The 27,924-nt window shown below is 43.9% G+C and overlaps 3 protein-coding genes across 22 annotated transcripts in view; 2 read left to right on the top strand and 1 right to left on the bottom strand.

Annotated features, from left to right (window-relative positions):
* BBOF1 (basal body orientation factor 1) overlaps window positions 1–24,804 on the top strand; it is a 63,520-nt gene extending 38,716 nt beyond the window's left edge. For 5 of the 11 annotated variants that reach the window (XR_010151211.1, XM_529625.8, XM_054666682.2 and 2 more), the window contains one exon: window positions 6,323–7,554. Coding sequence is in view for 6 of the 11 variants with exons in the window: in XM_529625.8 (XP_529625.3) it covers window positions 6,323–6,334 (12 nt within the window). In the remaining 5 variants the exon portion in view is untranslated. Of the gene's footprint in view, window positions 1–6,322; window positions 7,728–19,859; window positions 20,017–24,447 lie in introns of those variants that run through there. The other 6 variants (XR_008539265.2, XR_002939312.3, XR_010151213.1 and 3 more) reach the window with 3 other exon arrangements.
* Window positions 55–26,347, bottom strand: ALDH6A1 (aldehyde dehydrogenase 6 family member A1). The gene is made up of 12 exons (XM_016926391.4): window positions 26,007–26,347; window positions 16,605–16,667; window positions 14,199–14,273; window positions 13,865–14,026; window positions 13,558–13,636; window positions 12,850–13,152; window positions 10,507–10,628; window positions 9,013–9,202; window positions 8,339–8,520; window positions 6,816–6,995; window positions 6,457–6,555; window positions 55–2,397 (listed from the first exon to the last, which is right to left on the bottom strand). Exons 1-12 carry the CDS (start codon window positions 26,052–26,054, stop codon window positions 2,293–2,295), a joined length of 1,608 nt encoding a protein of 535 aa, XP_016781880.1. The 5' UTR covers window positions 26,055–26,347; the 3' UTR covers window positions 55–2,292.
* The window catches only part of LIN52 (lin-52 DREAM MuvB core complex component), a 118,132-nt gene continuing 116,509 nt past the window's right edge, over window positions 26,302–27,924 (top strand). For 2 of the 10 annotated variants that reach the window (XM_054665705.2, XM_063792687.1), the window contains exon 1: window positions 26,466–26,653. In XM_054665705.2, the coding sequence (XP_054521680.1) occupies window positions 26,527–26,653 (127 nt within the window). In that variant the 5' untranslated portion in view covers window positions 26,466–26,526. 10 annotated transcript variants of the gene reach the window in all.

Here is a 27,924-nt window from a genome sequence, read left to right on the forward strand (position 1 = left end):
AATCACTACCAGTTGCCAGCTGTGATAAGAGCTAAAACAAGGGGTACTGTAGTCTGAAATTATAAATTTCTATTGCCTCATATTTAGGAAAGCAGAAAAAAAAAAAAAAGGCCCAGTAGGATCATAAGTGTATTTTACAAAAGTTCCAGTCACCTTAAGTGATTGAAGGTTTTGACATTTTATCCAGCCAGGTGGTAGTAATAAGCCTCAACTCCACAGGGTACACAACATTTTCAAGGTCTTTTTTTTTTTTTTATCATACTTAATTCATGAATAACCCCCATAGTGTAGGTTAGTTAGCACTATCAAAGTGACTGGTAAGGACGCAGGAAAATAAAAAGAGGATTCAATTGGGTTGGTATTGCAAAAAGAATCCATTCTGTTCAGCACATGAATTTCTGTTCTGACCTTAAGTTTAGATATATCAAAGAAACAAAAAGCATAAAGGTGGCTGGGGGTGGTAGCTCACACCTGTAATCCCAGCACTTTGGGAGGCCAAGGCAGGCAGATCACCTGAGGTTGGGAGTTCGAGACCAGCCTGACCAACATGGAGAAACCCTGTCTCTACTAAAAATACAAAATTAGCCAGGCATGGTGGCGTATGCCTGAAATCCCAGCTACTCAGGAGGCTGAGGCAGGAGAATTGCTTGAACCCGGGAGGCAGAGGTTGCAGTGAGCCAAGATCACGCCATTGCACTCTAGCCTGGGCAACAAGAGTGAAACTCCATCTCAAAAAAAAAAAAAAAAAAAAAGCGTAAAGGCAGTTGAACTAATGGCAGAAGAAGACTGTCAAAGCATTTTTTTTTAAACCACTTTATGTCATGGAAAGCTTCGAAATTTCTTAGGCCCAGTTAATTGCTCTACATGAAGAGTTCTTCATTAAACAAATCACTAATTAGAAATACAGGCAAGAGAAAAGAATATATAAAATTTGGCAAGTAATAGCAGGTTAGATTTGCTTAAGGCAGGTGTCTTACCCATTTTCATGGTTGGAACACTCCTTGATTTCTGGGCCTAAAATAACTTTTGAAATAATTTTCTAAGAAAATTATTTGCATCTGGCTAGGTGTGGTGGCTCATGCCTGTAATCCCAGCACTTTGGGAGGCCGAGGCAGGCGGATCACCTGAGGTCAGGAGTTCGAGACCAGCCTGACCAACACGGAGAAACCCCGTCTCTACTAAAAATACAAAATTAGCTGGGTGTGGTGGCGCATGCCTGTAATCCCAGCTACTAGGAGGGCTGAGGCAGGAGAATCGCTTGAACCTGGGAGATGGAGGTTGCGGTGAGCTGAGATCACGCCATTGCACTCCAGCCTGGGCAACAAGAGTGAAACTCCATCTCAAAAAAAAAGAAACAAGAAAATTATTTGCATCTGAATTAATGGCTGAAGTATTAATTAATGATTGCTGAAGAGAACCCTGAAACTTAGTACTTGGCACATATAACAAAAAGTTGATTTATCCATTGCTTACTGAGGTATCCTTGAGAAGTGATCTTAAGAAGCAGGAGCAGTGACAATGATAGAATTAATAGTGGTCATGAATTACTAGGAAACAAAGTGGCATTGAGCAGAAAAGAAAGAAGCTGTTGCCACAACTTTGGGATATATAAAAATGGATTATATCTTGTGTATTGTGGGATAAAAGAGGGGCTAAAGAAAACTTTGCAGGAGGTCTCTCCCAGTGGCATTTAGGTAGCGCTATGTTTGAGGATCAACCAAAAGCGGTGAGTTATTTCTGTCCTGTTTCCCCATCTAAGAGTTCTTCTTGCAATTATTGGAACATCTTCTTTAAAAATTTTTTTTTCCCTTTTCTTTTTTTACTTTTTCAATTTTTTTAAATAATAGATACGGGGTTTCGCCACGTTCTTCACCTCCTGGGCTCAAGCAATCTGCCCACTATGGCCTCCCAAAATGATGGAATTACAGGCGTGAGCCACCGCGCCTGGCTGGAACATTTTCTTTACATACACTGGCTTTTCTCCCCTTCAAATCATCAGAAAATGGGATAATTTTTAGAAATCGGGTTTAAGCACTACTTTCAGATAAGCATTTCATAGTTACAACAGTTACTTCAAAATAGAAGTATGAAGAGCAAGTGAGAAATCTGGTTTCATTGTTACACTAGGCAGTTCCCTATAGAAACTTTGCAGGGGTTAATAGTCCTGAGGAAGATTTTAGTTACAATGTATTCCAATCCCATAGATCTGATCTGAGCAAAGCTGACAAATGAAGCTGGTCAAAAATAAAGGGAGATTACTCAGGATGGAGTCAGTCTTAAACAAACTTGTTTCTAACGGCCCATGGTAGGCATGACAACAGCAGGTGAGGAAAGAGTAGCATCTTCTTCTTTCCACTGAGAAGTAATGGTCTTTAACTGAGTGTAGAATTGGATGCCCTAAGGAAAACAGAAAAAAAGTTAGCATATATTTCTGGGGTTTCATGATTCTTCTTTTAATTAGCTTTTGAAGGAGGTATTATAAAGTGCTACTCACTTTCCTAATTGAGAAATGCAATCAGAATCCAATATATATTGTTCCTAAGATAATTGATCTAAAACATTTAACATAATACCTGGCAGATAGTAAACAATCAAACCTTAGCCATCATTATTATGCTGAAACTAGTATTTCTTTCTTTTTTGTTTGAGATGGAGTCTTGCTCTGTCACTTAGGCTGGAGTGCAGTGGCATGATCTCAGCTCACTGCAACCTCTGCCTCCCGGGTTCAAGCAGCTCTCCTGCCTCAGCCTCTCGAGTAGCTGGGATTCCAGGCACCTGCTACCATGCCTGGCTAATTTTTGTATTTTTAGTGGAGATGGGGTTTCACCATGTTGGCCAGGCTGGTCTCGAACTCCTGGCCTCAAGTGATCCGCCTTCCTCGGCCTCTCAAAGTGCTGGAATTACAAGTGTGAGCCACCGTGCCCCCAGCTATTATATAGTAGACCATTTATTTATTTATTTATTTTGAGACAGAGTCTTGCTCTGTTGCCCAGGCTGGAGTGCAGTGGTGTGATCTTGGCTCACTGCAACCTCTGCCTCCCAGGTTCATGTGATTCTCCTGCCTCAGCCTTCTGAATAGCTGGGATTACAAGTGTGTGCCACCACGCCCAGCTATTTTTGTATTTTTAGTAGAGAAGGGCTAATTTCAGATTAGCCCATGTTGGCTAGCACCATGTTGGCCAAGCTGGTCTTGAACCCCTGACCTCAGGTGATCCGCCAGTCTTGGTCTCCCAAAGTGCTGGGATCACAGGCATGAGCCACTGTACCCAGCGGCCATTTCTGATAATTATCAGAGATCATGAGCTCTATATTGAAGTGGCAAACCCAAAGTATCTTAGAAATCTAAAGTAAAATGTCTGACATTATACAAATTCACTTCTCAATTACCTATAACATGTGAGCCCAAAAATTCAGCATATTTAACTCTCTCTATATATAGATAGATATAGTTTATAAGAGTAGGCTTGAGCAAAAGAGAATACATTGTGCAGATCTAACACTTATATAATTACTAGCAAGCTAGAATGACATTTTACCAGATTACCAGAGTAATTTATAATAATTAAACTGGGGGGTGCAGCCAGGAGCGGTGGCTCACACTTGTAATATCAGCACTTTGGGAGGCTGAGGTAGGCGGATCACTTGAGGCCATGAGCTTGAGACCAGCCTGGCCCAACATGGCGAAACCTCGTCTCTACTGGGAAAAAAAAAAAAAAAAGCTGGGCGTGGTGGAGCCTGAGGCAGAATTGCTTGAACCTGGGAGGTGGAGGTTGCAAGTGAGCCGAGATTGCATCATTGCACTCCAGCCTGGGCAACAGAGCAAAACTCCCATCTCAAAAAAATAAATAAATGGAGAGGGTGGGCAGAGAACAATTTTTAAACAATAGTTGTACTCTGTTTTGCTTAAAAGAAATGTTACTAGTATCAAATTAGTCATTTTTACAAAAGCTGTGACTAGGCCGGGTGCGGTGACTCACTCCTGTAATTGCAGCACTTTGGGAGGCCGAGGCAGGCAGATCACCTGAGGTAAGGAGGTCGAGACCAGCCTGGCCAACATGGCGAAACCCCGTCTCTACTACAAATACAAAAATTGGCGGGTGTGGTGGCACGTGCCTGTAATCCCAGCTACTCGGGAGGCATAGATACGAGAATTGCTTGAACCCTGGAGGCTGAGGTTGCAGTGAGCCAAGATCATGCCACTATACTCCAGCCTGGGTGACAGAGCAAGACTCCATCAAAAAAACCCCAAAACAAAAAACCAAAAGCTGTGACTAATATACAAATAATTGGAGATAATCAACCTCCAAATACCAAAGTGTTGACTTCTTAACCATTTGGCCACACTGTCATAATGCTATGCAATCCCATTGTTAATTTTTTAATAACCCAAACATAAATAAAATAAAAAAGCCCCACATCCCTCGCCCTGTGGCAGCACACAGCTGGCACAGAAAAAAAAAATTAACCTATAAAAGGGGAGACTTGTATAACAAAACATGTAATTTATTAATGAAGGTTTCAAAATGGCTCTAGTCCTATGACTAGAAAGAACTTCCCCTAGCCTATTTGTTCAACAAATGTTTGGGCAGCCTGCTCTGTGCCAGGTACTGCAGATAAGTAGATAACAACTACAGTCTGATGAGGGCTTCTTTAAATGGCTTAAAGAGCCCTACATGACTCAACCCCTGCCTGCCTCTCTAACTTCATTTCTTCCTTTTCTTCTCATTTGCTCACTGTGCCCCAGCCCATTTCCACTGTCTGAATGTGCCATGCTTCTTCCTGCCTCAGGACATATGCACCTGTTGGCCGATGTGGCAATAGTAATAATTCTTCTTTTTTTTTTTTTTTTGAGATGGAGTCTTGCTCTGTTGCCCAGGCTGGAGTCCAGTGGTGCAATCTCGGCTCACTGCAACTTCCGCCTCCCAGATTCAAAGGATTCTTCTGCCTCAGCCTCCCGAGTAGCTGGGATTACAGGCACCTGCCACCACACCTGGCTAATTGTTTTATTTTTAGTAGAGGGGGTTTTGCCATGTTGGCCAGGTTGGTCTCAAACTCCTGACTTCAGGTGATCTGCCTGCCTCAGCCTCCCAAAGTGCTGGGATTACAGGCGTAAGCCACTGCACCTGGCCAATAGTGATAATTCAATCCCTACAATGTTATGAAATACATAGGTACTATTGTTATTCATTTTATACGTGAATACATTTAAGGCATAAAGAAGGTATCCTGGTTGGCTGCGGTGGCTCATGCCTGTAATCCCAGCACTTTAGGAGGCTGAGGCAGGCGGATCACCTGAGGTCAGGAATTCGAGACCAGCCTGGCCAAAATGGTGAAACCCTATCTCCACTAAAAATACAAAAATTAGCCGAGTGTGGTGGTGGGCATCTGTAATCCCAGCTACTTGGGAGGCTGAGGCAGGAGAATTGCTTGAACCTGGGAGGCGGAGGTTGCAGTGAGCCAAGATTGTGCCACCGCACCCCAGCCTGTGCGACAGAGTGAGACTCTGTCTCAAAAAAAAAAAAAATTAATGGTATCCCCCAAAGTCAGACAGCTAATAACTGGCTTAGCTGGGATTTGAACACAGGCAATTTGGTTCCAGATCTGCTTTACTTTTCTTGTTCAGTGCTGTATTCATAGTGCCTAAAATAATGTCTGCTACAGACCGGGCACAGTGGCTCACACCTGTAATCCCAGTGCTTTGGGAGGCTGAGGTGGGTAGATCACAAGGTCAGGAGTTCAAGACCAGCCTGGCCAACATGGTGAAACCCTGTCTCTACTAAAAAACAAAAAATTATCCAGGCATGGTGGCAGGCACCTGTAGTCCCAGCTATTCGGGAGGCTGAGGCAGGAGAAGTGTTTGAACCCAGGAGGCGGAGGTTGCAGTGAGCTAGGACCATGCCACAGCACTCCAGCCTGGGCAACAGAGCGAGACTGCATCTCAAAAAAAAAAAAAAAAAATAGTAATAATAATGTCTGCTACAAAGAAGGTGCTCAACAACATTTTTTGTAAATGAATAACTATTACGGAAAAAATACGTGCAATGGGAACACACTGGGGTCACACTACCCAGCACTGAGGGAGGGGTGGTGGTAGTTGGAGGAGATTTTCTGGAGGAGCTCATTTTTTAAAGTGAGACATGACAGATGATTAGGAGTTAGTCAGATGAAAGGGGAGAGATGGGGAAGAGGGTCACACACTCAGGAAATGGCATATACAAAGGCTTAGACTTCCCCATGCTCTTTCCTCAAAACTTTGTTGCTTTGAATTATTCAGGAAGAAGCAGCTTTGGCAAAATTTTGTTAACTTTTAAATCTTTTTTAGGGAACCTTCTGAGAAGCACTGATTATGACCTCACAGATGCTGCTGGCAGTCCCTTCCTTGCAGAATCCTTGCTCCTGAATATCTTTAAGAAAATTTCTTAAAGGAAAAGACAAAAAATTTAACTCAAAAGTTACCTGTTTGCCATAGAAATTGGTGTCTCCCCTGAAGGAGGATCGAGAGCCGGTGAATGAGAACATTGGCAAAGGCACTGGAATGGGGACATTCACTCCCACCTAAAACAGAACAAATCCGTGTCATATCCTAAGGACAAAGGAACTCTCCATTTAGAAACACAAAGGCATCAGAGACCAGTTTTAAATACCCACCTTCTACCCTATCCTCTACCCCATGAACTTTCATTCCTGAGGAAGAAATGGGGCAATGTGGGAGGTCATGGGGGCAATCTTAAACCAATGACTCACCATTATTTACTGTTTCCTCTTAGGAAATAGTAAATGGATATAAGAATCTCTTAAAAATAATGTTCACGAACCTGTCCAACATCCACCAAGTGGGCATATTTCCGAGCAGTGGCTCCATTGGTGGTGAAGATGGCAGTTCCATTTCCATATGGGTTGTTATTTACAATCTGGATGGCTTCATCCAATGTTTCTGTCTCCAGAACCACAAGAACTGGACCAAAAATCTCCTCTTTGTAACAGGTCATATTTGGCTGCCAGGAGTGATGCATCCAGAAAAGAAGTCAGCTTTTTGGATTCTGAGTATTTTATGCTTATTTGGTACTTTCACTTACTACACATCATTTACGTGGACAACTTTCATATTACTAATCTCTTTTCATTTCAAATCACCTATTTTAAAAAAAAGTCCTCTCTCAAGTGTATTCCATCTTCCAAGTTACCAATCATATAAACAATTTGGAATTCCTATCAACAATAACCACACTTCCTTTAAGGGACTGTATCTTTAGTTCATGACCCATCATCAGCTGCCTTTTTAATACCTGAACGACTAGTTTCATCCAATTGTTATCAAAAAGTTACATGAAAATTTATTTTTTATAAATCCAATCTATAGTAAATATACCAGGATAATTTTTCTCTTTACAGAAACCCCATGCTGTTTTCTGTAACATAAACAATCCATTCTTATTCACTCCTTTGCCTCCCAAATATGTCTGTATGTTTATATTTTGATATCAGGTCGCAGACACTCAAAACATCCTTCACCACGCAATTAATGTTTGTTGCTGATAAACGGATTTTTCTGTATGGTTCTGTGGCAAGAGATTTCATAATTTCTACTGCACTTACATTCAACACTTGATGATTCACTATTATAGTAAGGATATATGAATTTCAAAAAATGCCTCATAACCTCAATTTTTAAGTCATGTTAGCTGAGAGACTTTCAAAGTTTTGATAAATAAAAATTGACAAGTCAATTATTTTTGTCACTTTCAATAAATATTGGGTGGTTGATATATTGATTGAGACACTGCAGTAGCCATAAGCTAGGCAGCAAGAGGGAGAGGGGAGAGAAAACATTAACAAACCAGTATAAGATAAGATAGCGTTTGGCAAACTATAGCCTGTGGGCCAAATGCGGCTTCCTGCCTGTTTTTGTACAGCCCCAAGTTAAAAATGGTTTTTGCATTTTTAAATGGTTGAAAAAAATTAATCATATATAAAATGATATGAAATTCAAATATCAGTGTCCATAAATAACATTTTTTTTGGAACACAACCACACAATGTTTATAGCTGATCTCACACTACAATGTCAGAATTTAGTTGCAACAGACACTATATCCCTGCAAAGCTGGAAATATCTATCCCTTTATGGAAAGTCTGCAGACTGCTGGTATAGTGGAAAGAGTTTGGTTGGGAGTTAGAAGGGGAGGCTCATTCAGACTCCAGATAAAATAATTGATCAATCCTGGCAAGAGATAAGGTCTTAGTCATTAAGTATTTTCATTAATAAATTAGAGGGATGAGATTCTATAGCCTTTAAGGTGCCTTCAGCTCTCATATTTGTGAAGTGAAAGTTGTTCACCTTGACATTCGAGATGATGGTTGGTCCAACAAAGTTGCCATTTTCATAGCCTTTCACTTTAATTTTTCGTCCATCAAGAAGGATGGAAGCTCCCTCCTTTGTTCCACTATCAATCAGATTACAGACTCGCTCTTTGGCCTGGGGAGTGATCAGAGGGCCAAGATCAGCTCCAGGCTGATCTCCTGTAAAACAACACAAGAATTTAAGGTCCTCATTAACATAAATTATGACTGCTGCCAGGGCTCATGCCTGTAATCCCAAAGCTTTAGGAGGCCAAGGCAGGAGGACTGCTTGAGCCCAGGAGTTCCAGACCAGCCTGGGCAACAAAGTGAGACTTCATATTTACAAAAAATAAAAAAATTAGCCAGGTGGTGGCCCGCACCTGTGGTCCAAGCTGCTCAGGAGGCTGAGGCAGGAGGATCACTTGAGCCCAACAGTTTGAGGCTGCCATGAGCTAGGATGGTGCCACTGCACTCCAGCTTGGGTAACAGACAGCCTGTGCTTTAAAAAAAAAAGACTGCTAACAAGATGAATCCAAATGACAAGTACAGTATAAAGAGAGGAAATGGTAAGAATAGACATGATTGTTCCCACTGGCCAAGGCCAGTGACAGAACCCAAGAGCTTAGTGCCACAGATGCAAAATCTAAGGGGGCAAGTCAGGTGATTGATTACCTGCATTGACTCTCAGGTTTTTGGCACGCTCCACCAGCTCTGGCAGCCACTTCTTGGCTTCTCCCACAAGGACTGCTGTTGAAAGAGCCATGCAGCGCTGACCAGCAGCTCCAAATGCTGCCCCAACCAGCTGGTTCAGGGTATTTTCCTTATTGGCATCTGGCATGACTACCCCATGGTTCTTGGCTCCCTAAAAAAAAATGCAGAAAGCACATGAGTCTTCCTTGGCCAAATACAACTAAGCTAAGAAATTAAGCAGTGGACCAGGTGTGGTGGCTAATGCCTGTAATCCCAGCACTTTGGAAGGCTGAGGTGAGAAGGATAACTTGAGGTCAGGAGTTCAAGACCAGCCTAGGCAACATAGTGAAACGCCATCTCTACAAAAAATACAAAAAATTAGCCAGGCATAATGGCACCAGTCTGTGGTCCCAGCTACTTGGGAAGCTGAGGTAGGGGGACCACTTGATCCTGGGAGGCGGAGGTTGCAGTGAGCCAAGATCACACCATTGTACTCCAGACTGGGTGACAGAGTGAGACCCCTGTCTCAAAACAAACAAACAAACAAAAAACAGGAATTTGTTGTCTGCTGGGTTTTTCAGTTATATGAAGAGCAATGTTAAAAAAAAAAAAAAAAAAAAAAAAAAAGAACTTACAGCCTTACAGCAATAATGCCAGTAACCAGCTGAAAGGCAAAACAGAAAGTAGACCTCTTGATGTAGAATTTCAAGAAAGAGGCCAGGCATGGTGGCTCATGCCTGTAATCCCAGCACTTTGGGAGGCTGAGGTGGGTGGATCACTTGAGATCAGGAGTTCAAGACCAGCTTGGCCAAGAAACCCTGTCTCTACTTAAAATACAAAAATTAGCTGGGTGTGGTGGTAGGCACCTGTAATCCCAGCTACTCAGGAGGCTGAGGCATGAGAATTGTTAGAACCTGGGAGGTGGAGGTTGCAGTGAGCTGAGATGGCACCACTGCACTCTAGCCTGGGTGACAGAGTAAGACTCTGTCTCAAAAAAAAAAGGAAAAAAAAGTGATTAACGTGACTTAGAATGAAACTCCTCAAAAGGTTCATGATTAAAGAGAAGACATTCAGGAGGATATGGTAAGGCTTACGCCTGTAATCCCAGCACTTTGGGAGGCCGAGGCGGGCAGATCATGAGGTCAGGAGATCGAAACCATCCTGGCCAACATGGTGAAACCCTGTCTCTACTGAAAAAAAAATAGAAAAATTAGCCGGGCGCTGTGGCATGTGCTTGTATTCCCAGCTACTCGGGAGGCTGAGGCAGGAGAATCGCTTGAACCCGGGAGGCAGAGGTTGCAGTGAGCCGAGATCATGCCACTGCACTCCAGGCTGGTGACAGAGAGACTCTGTCTCAAAAAAAAGAAAGAAACACTGACATTGGAGTGGGATGAGTGGCCTCTCTGCTGAAGGTCTGTTCCTAGGTAATTTTCATATATAGAACAAAGATTGGAGAAAAAAGGAATAAGAAGTCACCATATTGGCTTGAACCCTCTTGCCATGTCTTGATCCTCTCTCGAAGATATACTCTCCTGCCTTGTTGGATCCCACAAAGCTGATTGCTTTGATGTCCGGATGATCGCAAATAAAATTTACAGCTTTAAGAAGAAAATAAATGATCACTCACAAAGGAGCAAATGGATTCTCAACATGGCAAATTTCCCCTTTCCCCACTGCTATGGATTTGAAGTTTTCCTGTGTTTTTCTTTTTCTTTTTCTTTTTTTTTTTTTTTTTTTTTTTTTGAGACGGAGTCTCGCTCTGTTGCCCAGGCTGGAGTGCAGTGGCACAATTTCGGCTCACTGCAACCTCCGCCTCCCAGGTTCAAGCAATTCTCTGCCTCAGCCTCCCAAGCAGCTGGGATTATAGGCACCCGCCACCATGCCCGGCTAATTTTTGTATTTTTAGTAGACACGGGGTTTCACAATCTTGGCCAGGCTGGTCTTGAACTCCTGACCTCGTGATCCACTTGCCTTGGCCTCCCAAAATGCTGGGATTACAGGTGTGAGCCACTGCATCAGGCCTGTGTTTTTCTATACTGGATTCTCATTGTGAAGTTCTCTCCTTGTTTCTTTTAAATTCTATTTAGCCGGCTGGACACGGTGGCGCATGCCTGTAATTCCAGCACTTTGGGAGGCCGAGGCAGGTGGATCACCTGAGGTCAGGAGTTCGAGACCATCCTATCCAATATGGTGAAACCCTGTCTCTACTAAAAATACAAAAAAATTAGCCAAATGTGGTGGTGGGCACCTGTAATCCCAGCTACTTGGGAGTCTGAGGCAGGAGAATTGCTTGAACCCGGGAGGCAGAGGTTGCAGCGAGCCGAGATTGTGCCATTGCGCTCCAGCCTGGGCAACAAGAGCAAAACTCCATCTCAAAACAATAAAAAATATAAAAATAAATTCTATTTAGTCTCTTTCCTTTCATGATTTTTCTCATTTGCTATTCCAGAATTTCCACTTCTAATCTAACCTTTTTTTTTTTTTTTTTTTTTGAGACAGGGTCTCACTGTTTCACCTAGGCTAGAGTACAGCGGTACAGTCTTGGCTCACTGCAACCTCTGTTTGCCAGGCTCAAGCTGTCTTCCCACCTCATGGGACTACCTGCACATGCCACCATTCCTGGCTAATTTTTGTATTTTTTTTGTAGAGACGGGGGTTTCGCCACATGGCCCAGGCTGGTCTCAAACTCCTGGGCTCAAGTGATCCGCCTGCCTTCACCTCCCAAAGTGCTGGGATCACAGGTATGTGCCACTGCACCCAGCCTTAATCTAACTTTGAAGGCTGCAACTCCTATTTTCCTCCAAAATAACAGCCTTTGAATACTGAACCCTTCTTTTTTGTCCTTTAAGAATAACAATAGGCAATGCACAGTGGCTCACACCTGCAATCCCAGCACTTTGGGAGGCCGAGGCGGGTGGATCACCTGAGGTCAGGAGTTTGAGACTAGCCTGGCCAACATGGTGAAACCCCATCTGTACTAAAAATAACAAAATTAGTGGGGCACGGTGGCGCATGCCTGTAATCCCAGCTATTTAAGAGGCAGAGGCAAGAAAATTGCTTGAACCTGGGAGGCAGCGGGTAGAGTGAGCCGAGATCGCACCACTGCTCTCCAGCCTGGGTGACAGAGGGAGACTCCATCTCAAAAAAAAGAATAACAATATTTCCTCAATGGTGACTATGTACTGGGACACTCAGACACTATTGTGTTCTCATGTAAGAGGTAATATAGTGTAGTTTTTAAAAGCAAAAATCAGAGTCAGCCTTCCTGGATGGGTATACACATCCTGGCTTTGACGGTTTCTAGCACTGTGACTTTGGGCTAATTAATTTCACTATGTCTCATTTTTCTCTTCTGCAAAATGGAAAAATAATACCTACCTCAAAGGGTGATTATAAAGATTAATAGATAAAAAGCACTAGGAACGGTGCCTGAAACACAGAAGCACTAAGTATTAGCTATTATTACATGAATTAGAAGGCCTTCAGTATCTCTGAGATCTGCAAATTCTCTGAATTAAATACCCTCATGTATTCTCTTCACACTGAAGAAAAAAGTTTCTTTTTAATCTTATCTGTGTCTAGCCCTAATCCATATTTCTAGTGTCCCAATATATACTGTAGGGCAACAAGCACTGCTATTCCCCAATCAGTTACCTTGGCGCACAAAGATGGCAAAATCATCAACAAACATGGAGGTTAAAATGAGTAAATCCTTTCCTCCTTACAAGTAGGTTCCTTATCCTAAAACATCCAACCATCACTCAACACCTTGATTTTTTGGTAGCCAGATTAAGTAGCCATATGCAGAAGGGCAGTTACCTTCATGCTGTCCATGGATGATGTTTAATGTTCCATCAGGGGCACCAGAATCCTGGAGCAACTTAGCAAGAAGCATAGTTGCTCCAGGGACTCGCTCAGATGGTTTCATTAGGAAGGTATTTCCACACACCATGGCCATGGGAAACATCCAAAGGGGGATCATGGCAGGAAAATTGAATGGAGCAATGCCTGCACACACTCCCAGAGGCAGACGGTAGGAATAAAGGTCCATGTCTTTGGTGATGGATGGCATGGTCTCTCCCATCATGAGGGATGTCACACTACAGGCATGCTCAACCACCTCTGGAACACAGAAGTCAGGCCATCAGCTCTCCACACTGTGTACTAGTTAGCTTTGTCCTGTTCTCTTCAGCCCTGAGGACAGGAAGTGGTTCAGGCCAATGAAGGGGCGCAGGGTACACTGACTTGCCCTTCCAAGTTAAGGGTTTGTGCAAAATGAGATTCTCTGAATGGGAAAAATACAGCGATATGTATATACCCACTGGAAGATCATTTGAGTAAAGAGTAAAGAGTAAAGTAAATCAGTCTTAGGGATACTGAATACTGCCATTTTTCACAAGTATTAAAAAAGATATCATGGGATGGCAAAATCTATGTAAAGGAAGAAGCAACCTCCCATTCTGCGATCTTTGCCTCCCATCTTCCTTTGGTCCTTCCCAAAAGTCCCATAAGGGGCTCCCAGCTTACGAAGGCCTCGAAATACATCTCCTTCAGCATCAGCTAGGGTCTTTCCTTGTTCCAATGTGATTAACTTGGCAATTTCTTTCTAGAGAGAAGACACACAAATAGAAATTAATGCAAGAATGTTCCTCTTTTAAATTCTGAGGTAGCCAAGGAAGAATAAGACTGGAGGAGATGCAGTACAAGGGAGAGAGCCATGATCAACGTCTCTGCATACTGCAGAGTAAGGGAGGGTGGCTGAAAAGGTCTCTGTGAGAGTGACAAACATGCCCTAGGTGACAGTTTGGAAAAGCATACCATTTAGATTTCATACCAAGTTTTCTTTAATAAGTTGTTGATAGCGGAGCAAGACCTGCTGGCGGCTTAATACTGAAGTGTCTGCCCATGCAGGAAAAGCACGTTTACAGGAAGCAATGGCTGCATCCATTTCTGCCTTGGTGGCCTGAGGGACCCGACCAATGACCTCATTGGTGGCCTGATGAGAAAAATAAGCACATGATCCTTTGCCTGACTCACCTTCTCCACTGTACATCCAGTCACAGAAGTGGCACTATGTGCTTTACAACAGACACCCAGGTCCCTTCTTGCCCATCATGTCCCTAGAATTCTAGGCTCATAAGTTGAAGTCCCAAAGCAGCTTCGCTTACTGGGTTGTGGATATCGATCCATTTGTCACTTTTGGATTCAACGAATTTCCCACCAATGAAGAGCTTTACAGTTGGCTGAAAAAAACAAACAAACAAACAAACAAAAACATGAAACTTTGTATTAGCTAATTGCTTTGCTTTTCCCTTTCCCTTGCACCAAAAGGAAAGAAAACAAGTTGATAACGGAATCTTCTGGTCTTTAGAAATGTTACCACTAGGAAAGAGACACATAATATCCCTATCTATTCTGTGTGTGTGTGTTTATTTTTTTTTGAGACAGAGTTTCGCTCTTGTCCCCCAGTCTGGAGCACACAGTGGTGTGATCTCGGCTCACTGCAACCTCTGATTCCCGGGTTCGAGCAATTCTCTTGCCTCAGCCCTTCGAGTAGCTGAGATTACAGGCACCCGCCACAACACCCAACTAATTTTTGTATTTTGAGTAGAGATGGGGTTTCACCATGTCGGCCAGACTGATCTCAAACTCCTGACCTCAGGTGATCCACCCACCTCGGCCTCCCAAAGTGCTCGGATTACAGGCGTGAGCCTCTGCACCTGGCCCTTAGTTTTTATTTTTTATTTTTTTGAGACATGGTCTCACTCTGTTGCCCAGGCTGGAGTGTAGTGTGATCATGACTCACTGCAGCCTCAACCCCCAGGGCTTAGGTGATTCTCCCACCTCAGCCTCCTGAGCAGCTGGGACTACAGGCACATGCTACCATGCCCAGCTAATTTTTTTGTACTTTTGATAGAGACGGGGTTTGGCCATGTTGCCTGGCTGGTCTCGAACTCCTGGGCTCAAGTGATCCACCTGCGTCAGGCTCTCAAAGTGCTGGGATTACAGGTGTGAGTCATCGTGCCCAGACTATAGTATATATTAAGATGTGGCACAGCCTCTCAATACTGTGATCTCTCTGAGAATGGGAAATTCCCTGCTATTCACACAGTGGAACTTCATGAGTAGAAACACGATATTATGAAGCTTATACTAAAAAAGCAGCAACTCTGTTAATAAAGATTAGCTATTATGACTTTTTGGCCCAGCTGACTGTTACATTACTGTGAGCATGTATTACCTTTGTGATCAAAAGATTTTTGGCTGGGCAAATGGCTCACGTCTGTAATCCCAGCACTTTGGGAGGCCGAGGCAGGTGGATCAGTTGAAGTCAGGAGTTCTAGACCAACCATGGACAACATGGTGAAACGTTGTCTCTACTAAAAACACAAAAATCAACTGGTTTTGGTGGCATGCGACTGTAATCCTAGCTATTCGGGAGGTTGAGGCAGGAGAATCGCTTGAACCTGGGAGGTGGAGGTTGCAGTGAGCTGAGATCATGCCACTGCATTCCAGCCTGGGTGACAGAGTGAGACTCCATCTCAAAAAAAAAAAAAAGATTTTGAAAATGTTTCTATGTATTTTTTTCTGAGATATAGCTCACTTTAACTAATTTTTTTTTTAACATAGAGTCTACTTTGTCACCCAGGTTGGAGTGCAGTGGCACAATCTTGGCTTACTGCAATCTCCGCCTCCCAGGCTCAAGCAGTCCCTCTACCTCACCCTCCCAGGCAGCTGGGACCATAGGTACGCACCACCACGCCTGGCTAATTTTTTGTAGAGATGGGGTTTCACCATGTCTCCCAGGCTGGTCTCGAACTTTTGAACTCTGACAATCCACCTGCCTCAGCCTCCCAAAGTGCTGGGATTACAGGCATGAGCCACTGTGCCCGGCCCCTTTCACTAAATTTTTTTTTTTTTTTTTGAAACGGAGTCTCGCTCTGTCATCAAGCTGGAGTGCAATGGTGCGATCTTGGCTCACTGCAGCCTCCGCCTCCCGAATTCAAGCAATTCTCCTGCCTCAGCCCGCAGAGTAGCTGGGACTACAGGTGCGTGCCACCATGCCCAGCTAAGTTTTGTATTTTTAGTAGAGATGTGGTTTCCCCATGTTGGCCAGGATGGTCTCGATCTCTTGACCTCGTGATCCACCTGCCTCAGCCTCCCAAAGTGCTGGGACACTAAATTTTTAAAGCGGTCTATGAACCAAAAAATGGTGACCTACTGTGGTACAGTGTGTGCATACTTCTGTGTAGAAAGAATTTGAGCAATAGTCCTTATTTATTAGATTTTAGATGCTGGAAGTGGTTGACAGACAGATGATCTGTAAAAACCACTCTAAAGGTCATTAAGAAGAAGACAACTATCTGGCAGGGTCAGCAGAACCTCTAGAAGCCATGAAAATGTTTGTATCTTTTGACATGGTAATCCATTTCAGGAGGGAAATAATCCAAAAGGAGGAAAAAACTAGAAAGTTTCACATACACTCTGATGACAATTAAGTAAAGAAGATAGAGATACCCAAAACTATACTGAATTCCTTCTCAGAAGTCAACCTCTATGCCAAATAAACTCACCACTGAAGAAGAGAAGGAAGATGCTGAATACCAGGTGGGACTGGATTTCACCTTGGAAGAAACCTGTGAGGCAAAAGAACGATTATTTTGATAAATGAGAGCAGAAAGTTATTTAAAATTTAGCAAATAGCTACTATATGCTATTTGCTATAGTATATAGGGGGTATGTTTCTCTCAAAGGCCATACAGTCATTAAAGAGAAAAGATATGAATCTATGACACAGCAAACTATGAACAAACAATAAACCATAATAATCATGTCCTATATTTCCAGGATAGTACTGATTAAAAAAAATCTTTTTGTCATTATATTTTCCTAATTTGGGCCTGGCAAATGTACCATAAATCTAACAATATGAAAATACTTAGCATGGTATCTAACACAATAGGTACTGAATTTAAGATCATATAAAATCAATGTGCTGGGCATGGTGACTCACGCCTGTAATCTCAGCACTTTGGGAAGCTGAGACGGGTATATCACTTGAGTCTAGGAGTTTTGAGACCACCCTGGGCAACATGGCAAAACCTTGTCTACAAAAAATTAAAAAATTAGCCAGGCAGTGGTGGCGCACGCCTGTGGTCCCAGCTACTAGGGAGGCCAAGGTGGGAGGATTGCTTCAGCCCGGGAGGGTGAGGCTGCAGTGAACCGTGATTATGCCACTGCACTCCAGCCAGGAAGAGAGAGGGAGACCTTGTCTCAAAAAAAATAAAAAAATAAAAAAAATCAATGTAAATATAAATATAAGTAATAGAGTATATAATCAATGTAAATATAAATCAAAATTTATTACCAAATGCAATTAAAATTATGTCCATATAGGTATTTGAAAAATGAATGTTCATAAGAACTTCATTTGTAGTAGCCCAAAACTTGGAAACAACCCAATGTCCACCATTGGATGGGTGAATAAGGAAACTAATGTGGTATATTCATACACTGGAATACTACTCAGCAAAAAAAGGAATGACCTGCTGATACATGCAATATAAATAGTCATAATTATGGCAAGAGACAGAAGTTAGATAATAAAAGTACATACTGTATGATTCTACTTATGTAACACTAGAGAATGCAAACAAATCTGTAATATCAGAAAGCAGAACAGTGGTTACCTAGGGATGAAGAGGGAAACTTTTTGGGGTGATGGACATATGTTCATTATGTTGATTGTGATGCTATTTTCACAGGTGTATACAAATGTTAAAACTCATCAAACTGCATACTTTAAATATGTACAGATTGTTTTGTGTCAATTTTATTTTAATAAAGCTGTATTGAAATGCCATAGGTACATTAAAGGAAAAAATGTGTTGGATAGATAATATTTGATGGAGTAAAATCAGTAAACGGGGAGGATCAGTTTCAACAAGATAACTCTCAAACTGTAACTCACTAAAAAAGTCTGTATATATGTTATCAAAGTTGATTTTTTGAGATGGAGTCTCACTCTGTTGCCCAGGCTGGAGTGCAGTGGCATGATCTCGGCTCACTGCAACCTCTGCCTCCCGTGTTCAAGCGATTCTCCTGCCTCAGCCTGCCAAGTAGCTCAGATTATAGGTTTCTGCCACCACGCCCAGCTAATTTTCTTTTTATTTATTTATTTTTTGAGACAGAATTTTGCTCTCATTGACCAGGCTGGAGTACAGTGGCGTGACCTTGGCTCACTGCAACCTCCACCTCCTGGGTTCAAGCTTTTCTCCTGCCTCAGCCTCCTGAGTAGCTGAGATTACAGACACCCGCCACCATGCCTGGCTAATTTTATTTTATTTTTTTTGTATTTTTAGTAGAGATGGGGTTTCACCATGTTGGCCTGGCTGGTCTCGAACTCCTGACCTCAGGTGATCCACCTGCCTCAGCCTCCCAGAGTGCTGGGATTACAGGTGTAAGCCACTGCACCCAGCCTATATATATATTATCAAAGTTGATTTAAGAAATACTTAAGCCAATCAAAATGAGCAAACTAAAATCTCAGGACTGGGATATAAAGGAAAGCTGCAATCTAATAATCTTTTATCTTGCCTGAAAAGGGACTCTGTTAACCACAGAGTATAGGGCTGCATGAAGGGTGCCTGCAGCACTGCCCAGGAAAAGGTGGTGGTCCTTTGGTCCAGCAGATAGTCCTTCCAAATACCTCATCTGTTTGCTCTTCTATTCCCTACCAAAGCCATTTCAAACCACTGACACTCTCCTGGAGCCCATCATGTCTTATTTATAGCTATGTTCCCAATACCAACGTAGTACTGGGTAGGTAGTAGGTGTTCAGTAAATATCTGCTGAATAAAATAGAAGCCCATTGCTGTCTGCTTCCTACCCCAAACTAGGTTAACAGGCCCTTTTTTGTCCTCTGAAAACAGCCAATACTTCCTGTTTCAGGCTTATCTCTCTGTGTTGTAATTGTTTGGTATCTTATTCCGTTTTGTGTTGCTATAACAAAATACCTGAGACTGGGCAATTTATAAGGAAAAGTAGTTTATTTAGTTCATGATTCTGCAGGCTGGGAAGTTCAAGGGAATGGCTCTAGCTTCTGGTGAGGGCTTCTGTCCTGTGTCATAATGTAACAGAGAAGATCAAAGGGGAAGCAGACCTGTGTGAAGAGGCAAAACTGGGGGGGGGTATCCTGGCTTTATAGCCCACTCACACAGGAACTAATCCATTCCCATGGGAACTAATCCAGTCTCAAAAGAGCAAGAATTCACTCACTACAGCACAAAGCCATTCATGAGGGATCCACCCCCAAGACCCAAACACCTCCCACTAGGTCCCAACACTATCACATTGGAGATTAAATTTCAACATGAGTTTTGGTGGAGACAAACCAACCATATCCAAGCCACAGCACCTGGGTACTTATCTGTTACCCATAAAGACTGTCAGTTTCAGGAGGGTTGACACTGCATCTGTCTTGTTCACCTACTTCAGAGTTAAAGATTAAAGCTGATCAGGACTGTCCAGTTATAGAAAAGTAGTTAGCACAAAGCTGGTACTCATTAAATCTTATTGTTATGTCATTGTAAATAACGGCACGGTGATTTGTGCCTGTAGTCCCAACTACTCGGGAAGCTGAGGCAGGAGGATCTCTTGAGCCCAGTTCAAGACCAGCTTGGGGAACATAACGAGACTCCATTTCTATAAATAATAAACACTTATTATTTGTTTTCACTCTTTGCTATTCCACAACTTTATCTTAAAACTCCCAATTCTACTAATTCCTCTTGTACTTTCAGGAGCTGACTTTGTTTTTCTTACTTCAGAGCACACAGAAACCATCAGATGAGAACTTCTCAACTTCCTACTAGCAAACCTACAAAACTGAACTCAACCTAATGGAGAAGGTAGCCAGCAAGCTCCATGCAGGAAAAGTGACCGAGAGAGTGGTGCACGATCAATATATGTGGACTGGATGAAGAGGTATATACTTTTTTTTTTGAGATAGGGTCTCGTCCTGTCTCCTAGGCTGGAATGCATTGGCATGATCATAGCTCACTGCAGCCTCCATCTCCTGGGCTCAAGCCATCTTCCTGCCTCAGCCTCCCAAATAGCTGAGACCACAGGCACATACCACCACACCCAGCTAATTTGCTTTTATTATTTTATTTTATTTTTTTGAGACAGAGTCTCACTCTGTCACCCAGGCTGGAGTGCAGTGGTGCAATCTTGGCTCACTGCAACCTCCACCTCCCGGGTTCAAGTGATTCTCCTGCCTCAGCTTTCTGAGTAGCTGGGATTACAGGCATGTGCCACCACATCCAGCTAATTTTTTGTATTTTTAGTAGAGATGGGGTTTCAACATGTTGGCCAGGCTGGTCTCAAACTCCTGACCTCAAGTGATCTGCCTGCCTCGGCCTCCCAAAGTGCTGGGATTACAGGTGTGAGCCACTGCACCTGGCCACATTTTTGTATTTTTAGTAGAGACAGTGTTTCACCTTGTTGGCCAGGTTGGTCTCGAACTCCTGACCTCAGGTGATCTGACCATCTTGGCCTCCCAAAGTGCTGGGATTACAGGGGTGAGCCACCACACCAGGCTGCCATTAACTCTTTAAGTTTCCCAAGGCTTGGTCCTAGGCCTTCTTTTCTTCTCATTCTGTATATGCTCCTTGGGTGATTTTATCAACTCTCATGGCTTAACTATCTAGATCCTGATGATGCCCAACTCTTTAGTCCTTGGCCAGTATTTTCCTCTTCAGGTGATACCCACGTAATTATCTTTACCACATCTCTATTTGGATGTTACTTGGGCACATGTTTAAAAAAGGTGGCTGGGCACAGTAGCTCACGCCTGTAATCCCAGCACTTTGGGAGGCTGAGGTGGGAAGATCACTTGCGTTCAGGAATTTGAGACCTGCCTGCACTCAATGGAGTACAATGGCGCAATCTCAGCTCACTGCAACCTCTACCTCCTGGGTTCAGGCGATTCTCCTGCCTCAGCCTCCTGAGTAGCTGGGATTACAGGCATATGCCACCACACCCAGCTAATTTTTTTTTCTTCTTATTTTTTTTTTTTTGAGACAGAGTCTCACTCTGTCGCCCAGGCTGGAATGCAGTGGCGCGATCTTGGCTCACTGCAAGCTCCGCCTCCCGGGTTCACACCATCTCCTGCCTCAGCCTCCTGAGTAACTGGGACTACAGGCGCCCGCCACCATGCCTGGCTAGTTTTTTGTATTTTTAGTAGAGATGGGGTTTCACCATGTTAGCCAGGATGGTCTCGATCTCCTGACCTCATGATCCGCCCGCCTCAGCCTCCCAAAGTGCTGGGATTACAGGTGTGAGCCACTGCGCCTGGCCTAATTTTTTGTATTTTTAGTGGAGATGCGGTTTTGTCATGTTGGCCAGGCTGGTCTTGAACTCCTGGCCTCAAATGATCTGCCCACCTTGGCCTCCCAAAGTTCTGGGATGACAGGTGTGAGCCACGACATGTGACCTCTATGGATAATTTTAAAAATTAGTTGGGCATGGTCATGTGCACCTGTGGTCCCAGGTACTTGGGAGGCTAAGGCAGGAGGATCACCTAAGCCTTGGAGATTGAGGCTACAGTGAGCTGCGATTGTGCCACTGCACTCCAGCCTGGGTGACAGAGCAAGACCCTATCTTAAAAAAACAAAAAACAAAAAACAAAAGCAAAAGCTAAACTCTGCATCTTCCTTTTGCCAGTTTGCTATGCCTCCTATAGCCCACCTCTCGGTAAATAGGGCTACTCTTTAACAAGTTGCCAAAGGAGAAACCCAAATACTATTCCAATTCCTCCCTCTCTCTCCGCAGGGAATCAAAAAACTGGCAGTCTGTCCTAGAATTGTTTGAAACACATCACTCACCTCTAGCTGTCCTGCCATTATCCCAGTCTATACCATCATTGTCTCTCACTTGACCTTCCATAATAGCTTCCTAACACATCTCTCAGCCTCTAATGTTAAACTCTTTCTTTTTTTTTTTTTTTTTTGAGACAGAATCTCACTCTGTCACCCAGGCTAGAGTGCAGTGGCACAACCACAGCTCACTGTAGCCTCAATCTCCAGGGCTTAGGTGATCCTACTGCCTTAGCCTCCCAAGTACCTGGGACCACAGGTGCACACGACCTCGCTCTCAGGCTCAAGTGATCCTCTTGCCTCAGTCTCCCAAGTACCTAGGAGTACAGGAACATGCCACCATGCCCAGCTAATTAAAAAAAATTTTTTTTTGTAGAGATGGGGCCTCCCTATCTTGCCAGGGCTGGTTTTGAACTCTTAGCCTCAAGCGATCCTCCTGCCTGGGTCACCCAAAGTGTTGGGATTACAGGCATGAGCCATCACACCCAGCCTACTCTTAAACTTTCTGAATCTAGTTTCCATCCCATAATCAGAGGGTCTTTCTGAAACATAAATCTGGTCAGATTATTCCCTTGTTTAAAATTCTTCTTTGGCTTTCCACTGCCCTTGGAATAAAGACTAATCCCCTTGATGTTGCTTAGAAAACGCTACATAGTATCTTTGCTTTTCTAGTTACATAACTGGCTACTTTCCTCCCTGTTCTCTATGCTCCTGCAATTTAACGTGTGTCTTGCTTTCTTTGCTCTTGCACATGCTGCTCTCTCTTGCCTGGCACTGTTTCATCTAATTTCCTTGGCTCATTCCTACTCCTTTAGGTCCCCACTCAGCCATCATCACTTTCTCTAGGAAGTCTCAACCTCAGGTCTATGGTAAGCAGCTGATTGTGAAGCTCATAAAGCACCCAAATTCCTTTATTTCTCATCTCACGCTATGAAATAATAGCTTGTCTAATGATTAACTTTCTCTCCTTTGAGGTCACTAGATTGTTGTGTCCCCAGCCCCTAGCACAATTCCTGGAAGAGAGTAAGTACTTAGTAAGCAATATTTTGCACAATGAAAGAATGAGTACTCGCCAAGCAATCATTTGATATTGTTTCAGTACTCTCAAGTTGGCAGACAATGCACTGATCAGCCAACTTGAGCATTCTAGGCCACTTAAATTTTATTTTTTCACTTGTATACAGCCTCCCTGCTGTTAAGAGGATGTAAAAAGCACTACATCTGGTATAATAGAACATATTCATATAGTTTTTGACAGGTTCGATCTTCTATCTTTTCTTCATTTCCTAAGAAACACCCATTAGCATTGTTGCTGAAGAAACTATCCTGTGGCCAGTCACCCCAAACTGCTGCTCTCTAGATGTTTATTTCCTACTTGCTATATCCTTTATCAGGAACTCCTTCCTCTCCTGGTTCATGGCCTGCTAGTCCTGCAATACTTGGCTCTTTCCCTAGGTCCCCACAGTATCCCAGATACTCCTATTGTTTATCACTTATTGCAGTACAATAAAGGAGCTTTCAGTGAGCATTTTACTGTAAGCCTATGTCAGTGCCTAACATAGAAAGAGATGGCAAGACTTAAGTTCTGAATTTTCAGCCCCATCAGTTACTAGTTCGGTAACCATATCACCGACAGTGCAAGTCGCTACATCTCTTCAAGAGTAATTTTCTTGCCCAGGTGCAGCGGTTCGTGCCTGTAGTCCCAACACTTTGGGAGGCTGAGGTGGGAGGATAGCTTGAGTTTAAGAGTTCAAGACCAGCCTGGGCAACATGGTGAAACCCTGTCTCTACAAAAAATACAAAAATTAGCTGGCATGGGGGCACGATCTGTTGTTGCAGCTACTCGGAGGGCTGAGGTGGAAGAATCACTTCAGCGTGGGAGGTCGAGGCTGCTGTGAGTTGTGATTGCACCACTGCACTCCAGCCTGGGTGACAGAGCGAGACCCTGTCTCGAACATTCCTTTATCTCTGCATGGGAGTGATAATATCACAAGGAGCAGAGAGAGGTTTTAGGTTAAGTTTGACTACTCTTTGTGGCAGAGAAAAATAAGCTGAATACTTAAAATAATTGAAAACATTAACTTTCTCCTTTATAAATCCTTTTGATAGTTCTCTAATATTCATGGCTGCCAAAATTTAGGTTTTTTTTTTTTTTTTTTTTTTTTTTTTTTGATGGAGTCTTGCTCTGTCGCCCAGGCTGGAGTGCAATGGCACGATCTCAGCTCACTGCAACCTCCGTCTTCCGGGTTCAAGCGATTCTCCTGCGTCAACTTCCTGAGTAGCTGGGATTACAGTCGCCCGCCACCACACCCGGCTAATTTTTGTATTTTTAGTAGAGAAGGGGTTTTACCATGTTGGTCAGGCTGGTCTCGAACTCCTGACCTCAGGTGATCCACCCACCTTGGCCTCCCAAAGTGCAGGGATTACAGGCAGGAGCTACAGCGCCTGGCCCATAGGCTACTTTTTATCAAACTTTTAATCAAAGATTCATGTTACAACTCCTAGTTGGCTGAGGATTACTCTATCTGTTCTTTTCCAGGTCACTTTAGAAGTTTCTCCAAATGAATCAGAAAATACATAGTGTCTGTTTCTGAAATAAAAGTACATGGAAAGAGAGATTCTTCTCCTTGATGGAAAAGGACAAAATACTTTCTTAAGGTTCTCAATGACTCATTGTGATGGGAGGGGAAGAGGAGGCAAAGGAAAAAAGCCAATTTCAGTAAAAGATTTCAAGAAGTTGGTAAGAAAAATATAGGGTGGAAACTTTGTTTTCCTGCTACTAAAAAAAGATACTAGAACAGAACGAGGATCGCAGCAAGAAATATGAGTGAGGCCAGACCATCTGCCAAACCCTTCAAACTCATCCTTTCTACCTTCCCCATTAAATAGCATATTTAAAAATGAATCTTTGCTGACTCTGCCAAGAATCTTAAAACTGCCCAAGTTTCTTTACTAGAACTCACGGAAACCTGGTGAATACTAATATTACCTAAAAGCTCAGCAATATAGAGGAAATTCTCAGACTGGATGTAATGAATAAGAACGGCACTGTTGTTTCTTGCAGATTGTTTCTTGCCTGCGGTAAATCTTGCCACATACTCTAAATCCTTGGTAGGCCATGAACAGGGGAAAGACTATAAACAGAGTTGGAGATTACAGGCCTCAGGCATGCAACTCCTGTAGCTTTACCATTTCTCCTTAGGTTGGCTTCAGAGAGGACTCAATCCCCCAAGTGCAGAGATGAGGGTGTGTGGCACTAGAAGAGCTGATTTTGGGGTGGGAACTTAGACTTCTTGTCTTACCTGGCTCTCACTTTCTATCACCCGTTTTAAAGATGTTTGGTACCTTGAACATACATGGAACATACTGGTAGCTTTAACTGTGTGCCCTTATCTACCCTATCTATGTAGATGTGCCCTATCTATGTAAACTGTAACTTAGCTGAGAAAAAGTTTAACTCAAAGTTTTGGCAAGAAAGGGGACAGCCAGTCCATGGAAAATACAAAGAGCCACACTTAGGGAAAATAGCTTAGCAAATGGCTGCCTTTGGTGAAAATCTAGAGTCCACCTCTAGAAGGAAATTCAAAGTTCATACACTGACCCTCGCCCCTCGCGTCCCCCCTCCCCCTTACCTCAGATCACCACGGATAGTGAAGTAGGGTGGGGGAAGGGAGCAATGGCAAAGTGGACGCTCACGGCAGGGGACAGAGTAACCAAAAAGAGTAGTTTCTGGGGGAGAGAGAGAAGGCTGGTGCAGAGGTAAAAAGGAAAGACGGTGGGCGGATGGAGAGATGAGGGCAAGAGAGTGACAGCAGGGAGCGGGCAGAGCTGGAGAAGGAGAGTGGGCGAGAGCCAGAAAAGAGGAGGCTTAGGAGTAAAAGGGTAGAGGGCCAAGGGTAACAGCCCAGGGTTGGATCCGGGACCAGGGAGGGTATGAAGTGAGGGCTGGGCATGGGACAGGGCCGCACAGGTTGGGTAGGAGGTCTGGCCAAAAAGGGGTTGGGCCAAGAAGGTGGTCCCGCCCGAGGATGGCTCAGGGAGCGGACGGAAAGGATCCAATTCCTAGCTTCATGGTGCCTTGGCACCACCCTCACTCGCCTGCAGGATCCGGGCTCGCACTGCCGCCGCCGCCAATAGCGCCGCCATGGCTCTCGGCCGCCCTAGCTCCGCACCCCGCGCCTCTACTGCCCAGAAGCACTACAGCTGCCAGGCCTCGCCCTCCATCCTGCCAGGCTTCCTCATTGGTGGGGAGGACTATTTTCTCCAGCCAATCACTGGTCGGAACACCGGATTCCTCCCCTCACACCCCCGTCCTGGGGATAAGTGATTGGTTAGGAGCGAAAATGCTCTCGCCCTCTGCCACCTCAGCCAATGACGTAGGCGGAGGTAGAGAAGACGCCCCTGACTTGGACACTCCCTACCGAGCACACGGGGAAGACGCCCCCCTAACCTGGAACTCCGATTGGCCAAGGGCGGAACCGAGGCCCCACCCCCCCACTGAAAAAAGTAAATAAGACCCTTCAAGAATTTTGCAGTCGCTCCACCTCAACATCCGCGTAAGGGGCGTGGCTATAATTAGGGGCGGGGCTAGGCAAAGATTGCCCTATGAGGCGAGGGAATGAGACTGGGCTGCGAGTTGGGGATAGGGTTTCTCTTTGGGGGCGTGGCTTATGGAACCTCGTTTTCCCGCCGACGGTTGGCCACGTCACGTGACATGGGTTGGAAGATGGCGTCTCCCACAGACGGTAAGAGCCGGCATAGAGATCTTTGCCTGCAGCCTCCTTCTTTGCTCTACTGGGAACATCCACTCTGTCTCTGCCCCTCGAACATACATTTCTTTCTTGGGCTCTTCTCCTTTCCCTTTTATTTTTTTTCTTGAGATCCATCGCCGTCTTCAGCTCACCGGTTCTTCACAGCAGCTCCGGAGGTGCCCAGTTTCCCCGCTCTGTACCAGGCGTGTGGAGGAGGGCACTAGGGAGGGACTCATTCTGGGTAAAAGGACAGGGGGGTCGCCCTGTCCCTTCCTTATCTCTATTTGGGCGAGGCTGAGGGTCGAGGAGGAGATGTTTCTGGAGGACGTGCCTTACTGTAGTTTTCTCCTTGGGGTATCCCATTGAAAGGATCAGTTCTCTTCTGATTGAGCGCACGGATGAAACGATTCTCACAAACCCTCGCAGGGCTGCTGGCTGACCTCATCTCGATACTGAACCGCAAGAGAAACATGATCTCTCTCCTGTCTCCTCAGTTTGGGACCATTGCCGTGGCAGCAAGAGAAGCGGGGGACGTTCTCGGCCCCTCGCCCTGAGAGTCGCGAGGAGAATCAGTATTGAGCTTTTAAGTGTCGTCTTGCACAGGTCGCAACCTGTCTTCCATCTGCTTTACGTGTTGTTTCTTAAGGCTGAGTGAATTAACGATTTCTGTTTATATATTGTGTAAAATGCAAGTCATTTCAAGTAACAATTAAGTTGTTTTGGTATACTCCCATGCTTTTGCTCTTGGTTCTGCTTTAGAGAGTTAGGGTCTTGCAGTCATTTTTAAACTCATTTTTAGTTCTACCATCCTCATCCCAACTATATATCGATTTTATTGATATATAGGTTTCCTTCCCTTAGACAAAAACATTTTATATTTGGAAGGAATCTTGGAAGTTCATTGCAGGAATGAAGAAATTGAAGCCAAGGTGAGCTATATTAAGTACCTGCTACATGAAAGGCATAATGCTAGGTGCTTTGGGAGACCCAAAGATGACTCAAACATATAAACATTTTTTTTTTTCAGTTTCAGTTCTCTTTTTAGATGTCACCTCCCAAAGAGTCTTTCTTAGAACACAGTATCTGGAGTTGCCCTTTCCCACCATTATTCATCTCAGTATCTTCCTTGTCAGCATAGTTACTCTGTTAACTTTGCCCCTTTTGCGCTAGATTGTAAATTCCAAGTTTGTCTTGTTCATATTGTCTTGTTCATAGTTGGATCCACGTTTAGCACAGTGCCTGACGAACAGTAGGTCTTTAATTAA

This window comes from Pan troglodytes, chromosome 15 (genome assembly GCF_028858775.2).
Source record: "Pan troglodytes isolate AG18354 chromosome 15, NHGRI_mPanTro3-v2.0_pri, whole genome shotgun sequence".
Classification (NCBI taxonomy): Eukaryota; Metazoa; Chordata; class Mammalia; order Primates; family Hominidae; genus Pan; species Pan troglodytes.

Excerpts from the sequence above, each read along its gene's own strand:
- ALDH6A1 (XM_016926391.4), bottom strand. The coding sequence starts at position 26,054 with ATGGCGGCGCTATTGGCGGCGGCGGCAGTGCGAGCCCGGATCCTGCAG. Across the intron at positions 14,274-16,604 it reads CTTCCTTCTCTTCTTCAGTG|CCAACTGTAAAGCTCTTCAT; the intron begins GTGAGTTTATTT and ends TGTTTTTTTCAG. Across the intron at positions 2,398-6,456 it reads CCAATTTCTATGGCAAACAG|GGCATCCAATTCTACACTCA; the intron begins GTAACTTTTGAG and ends TGTTTTCCTTAG.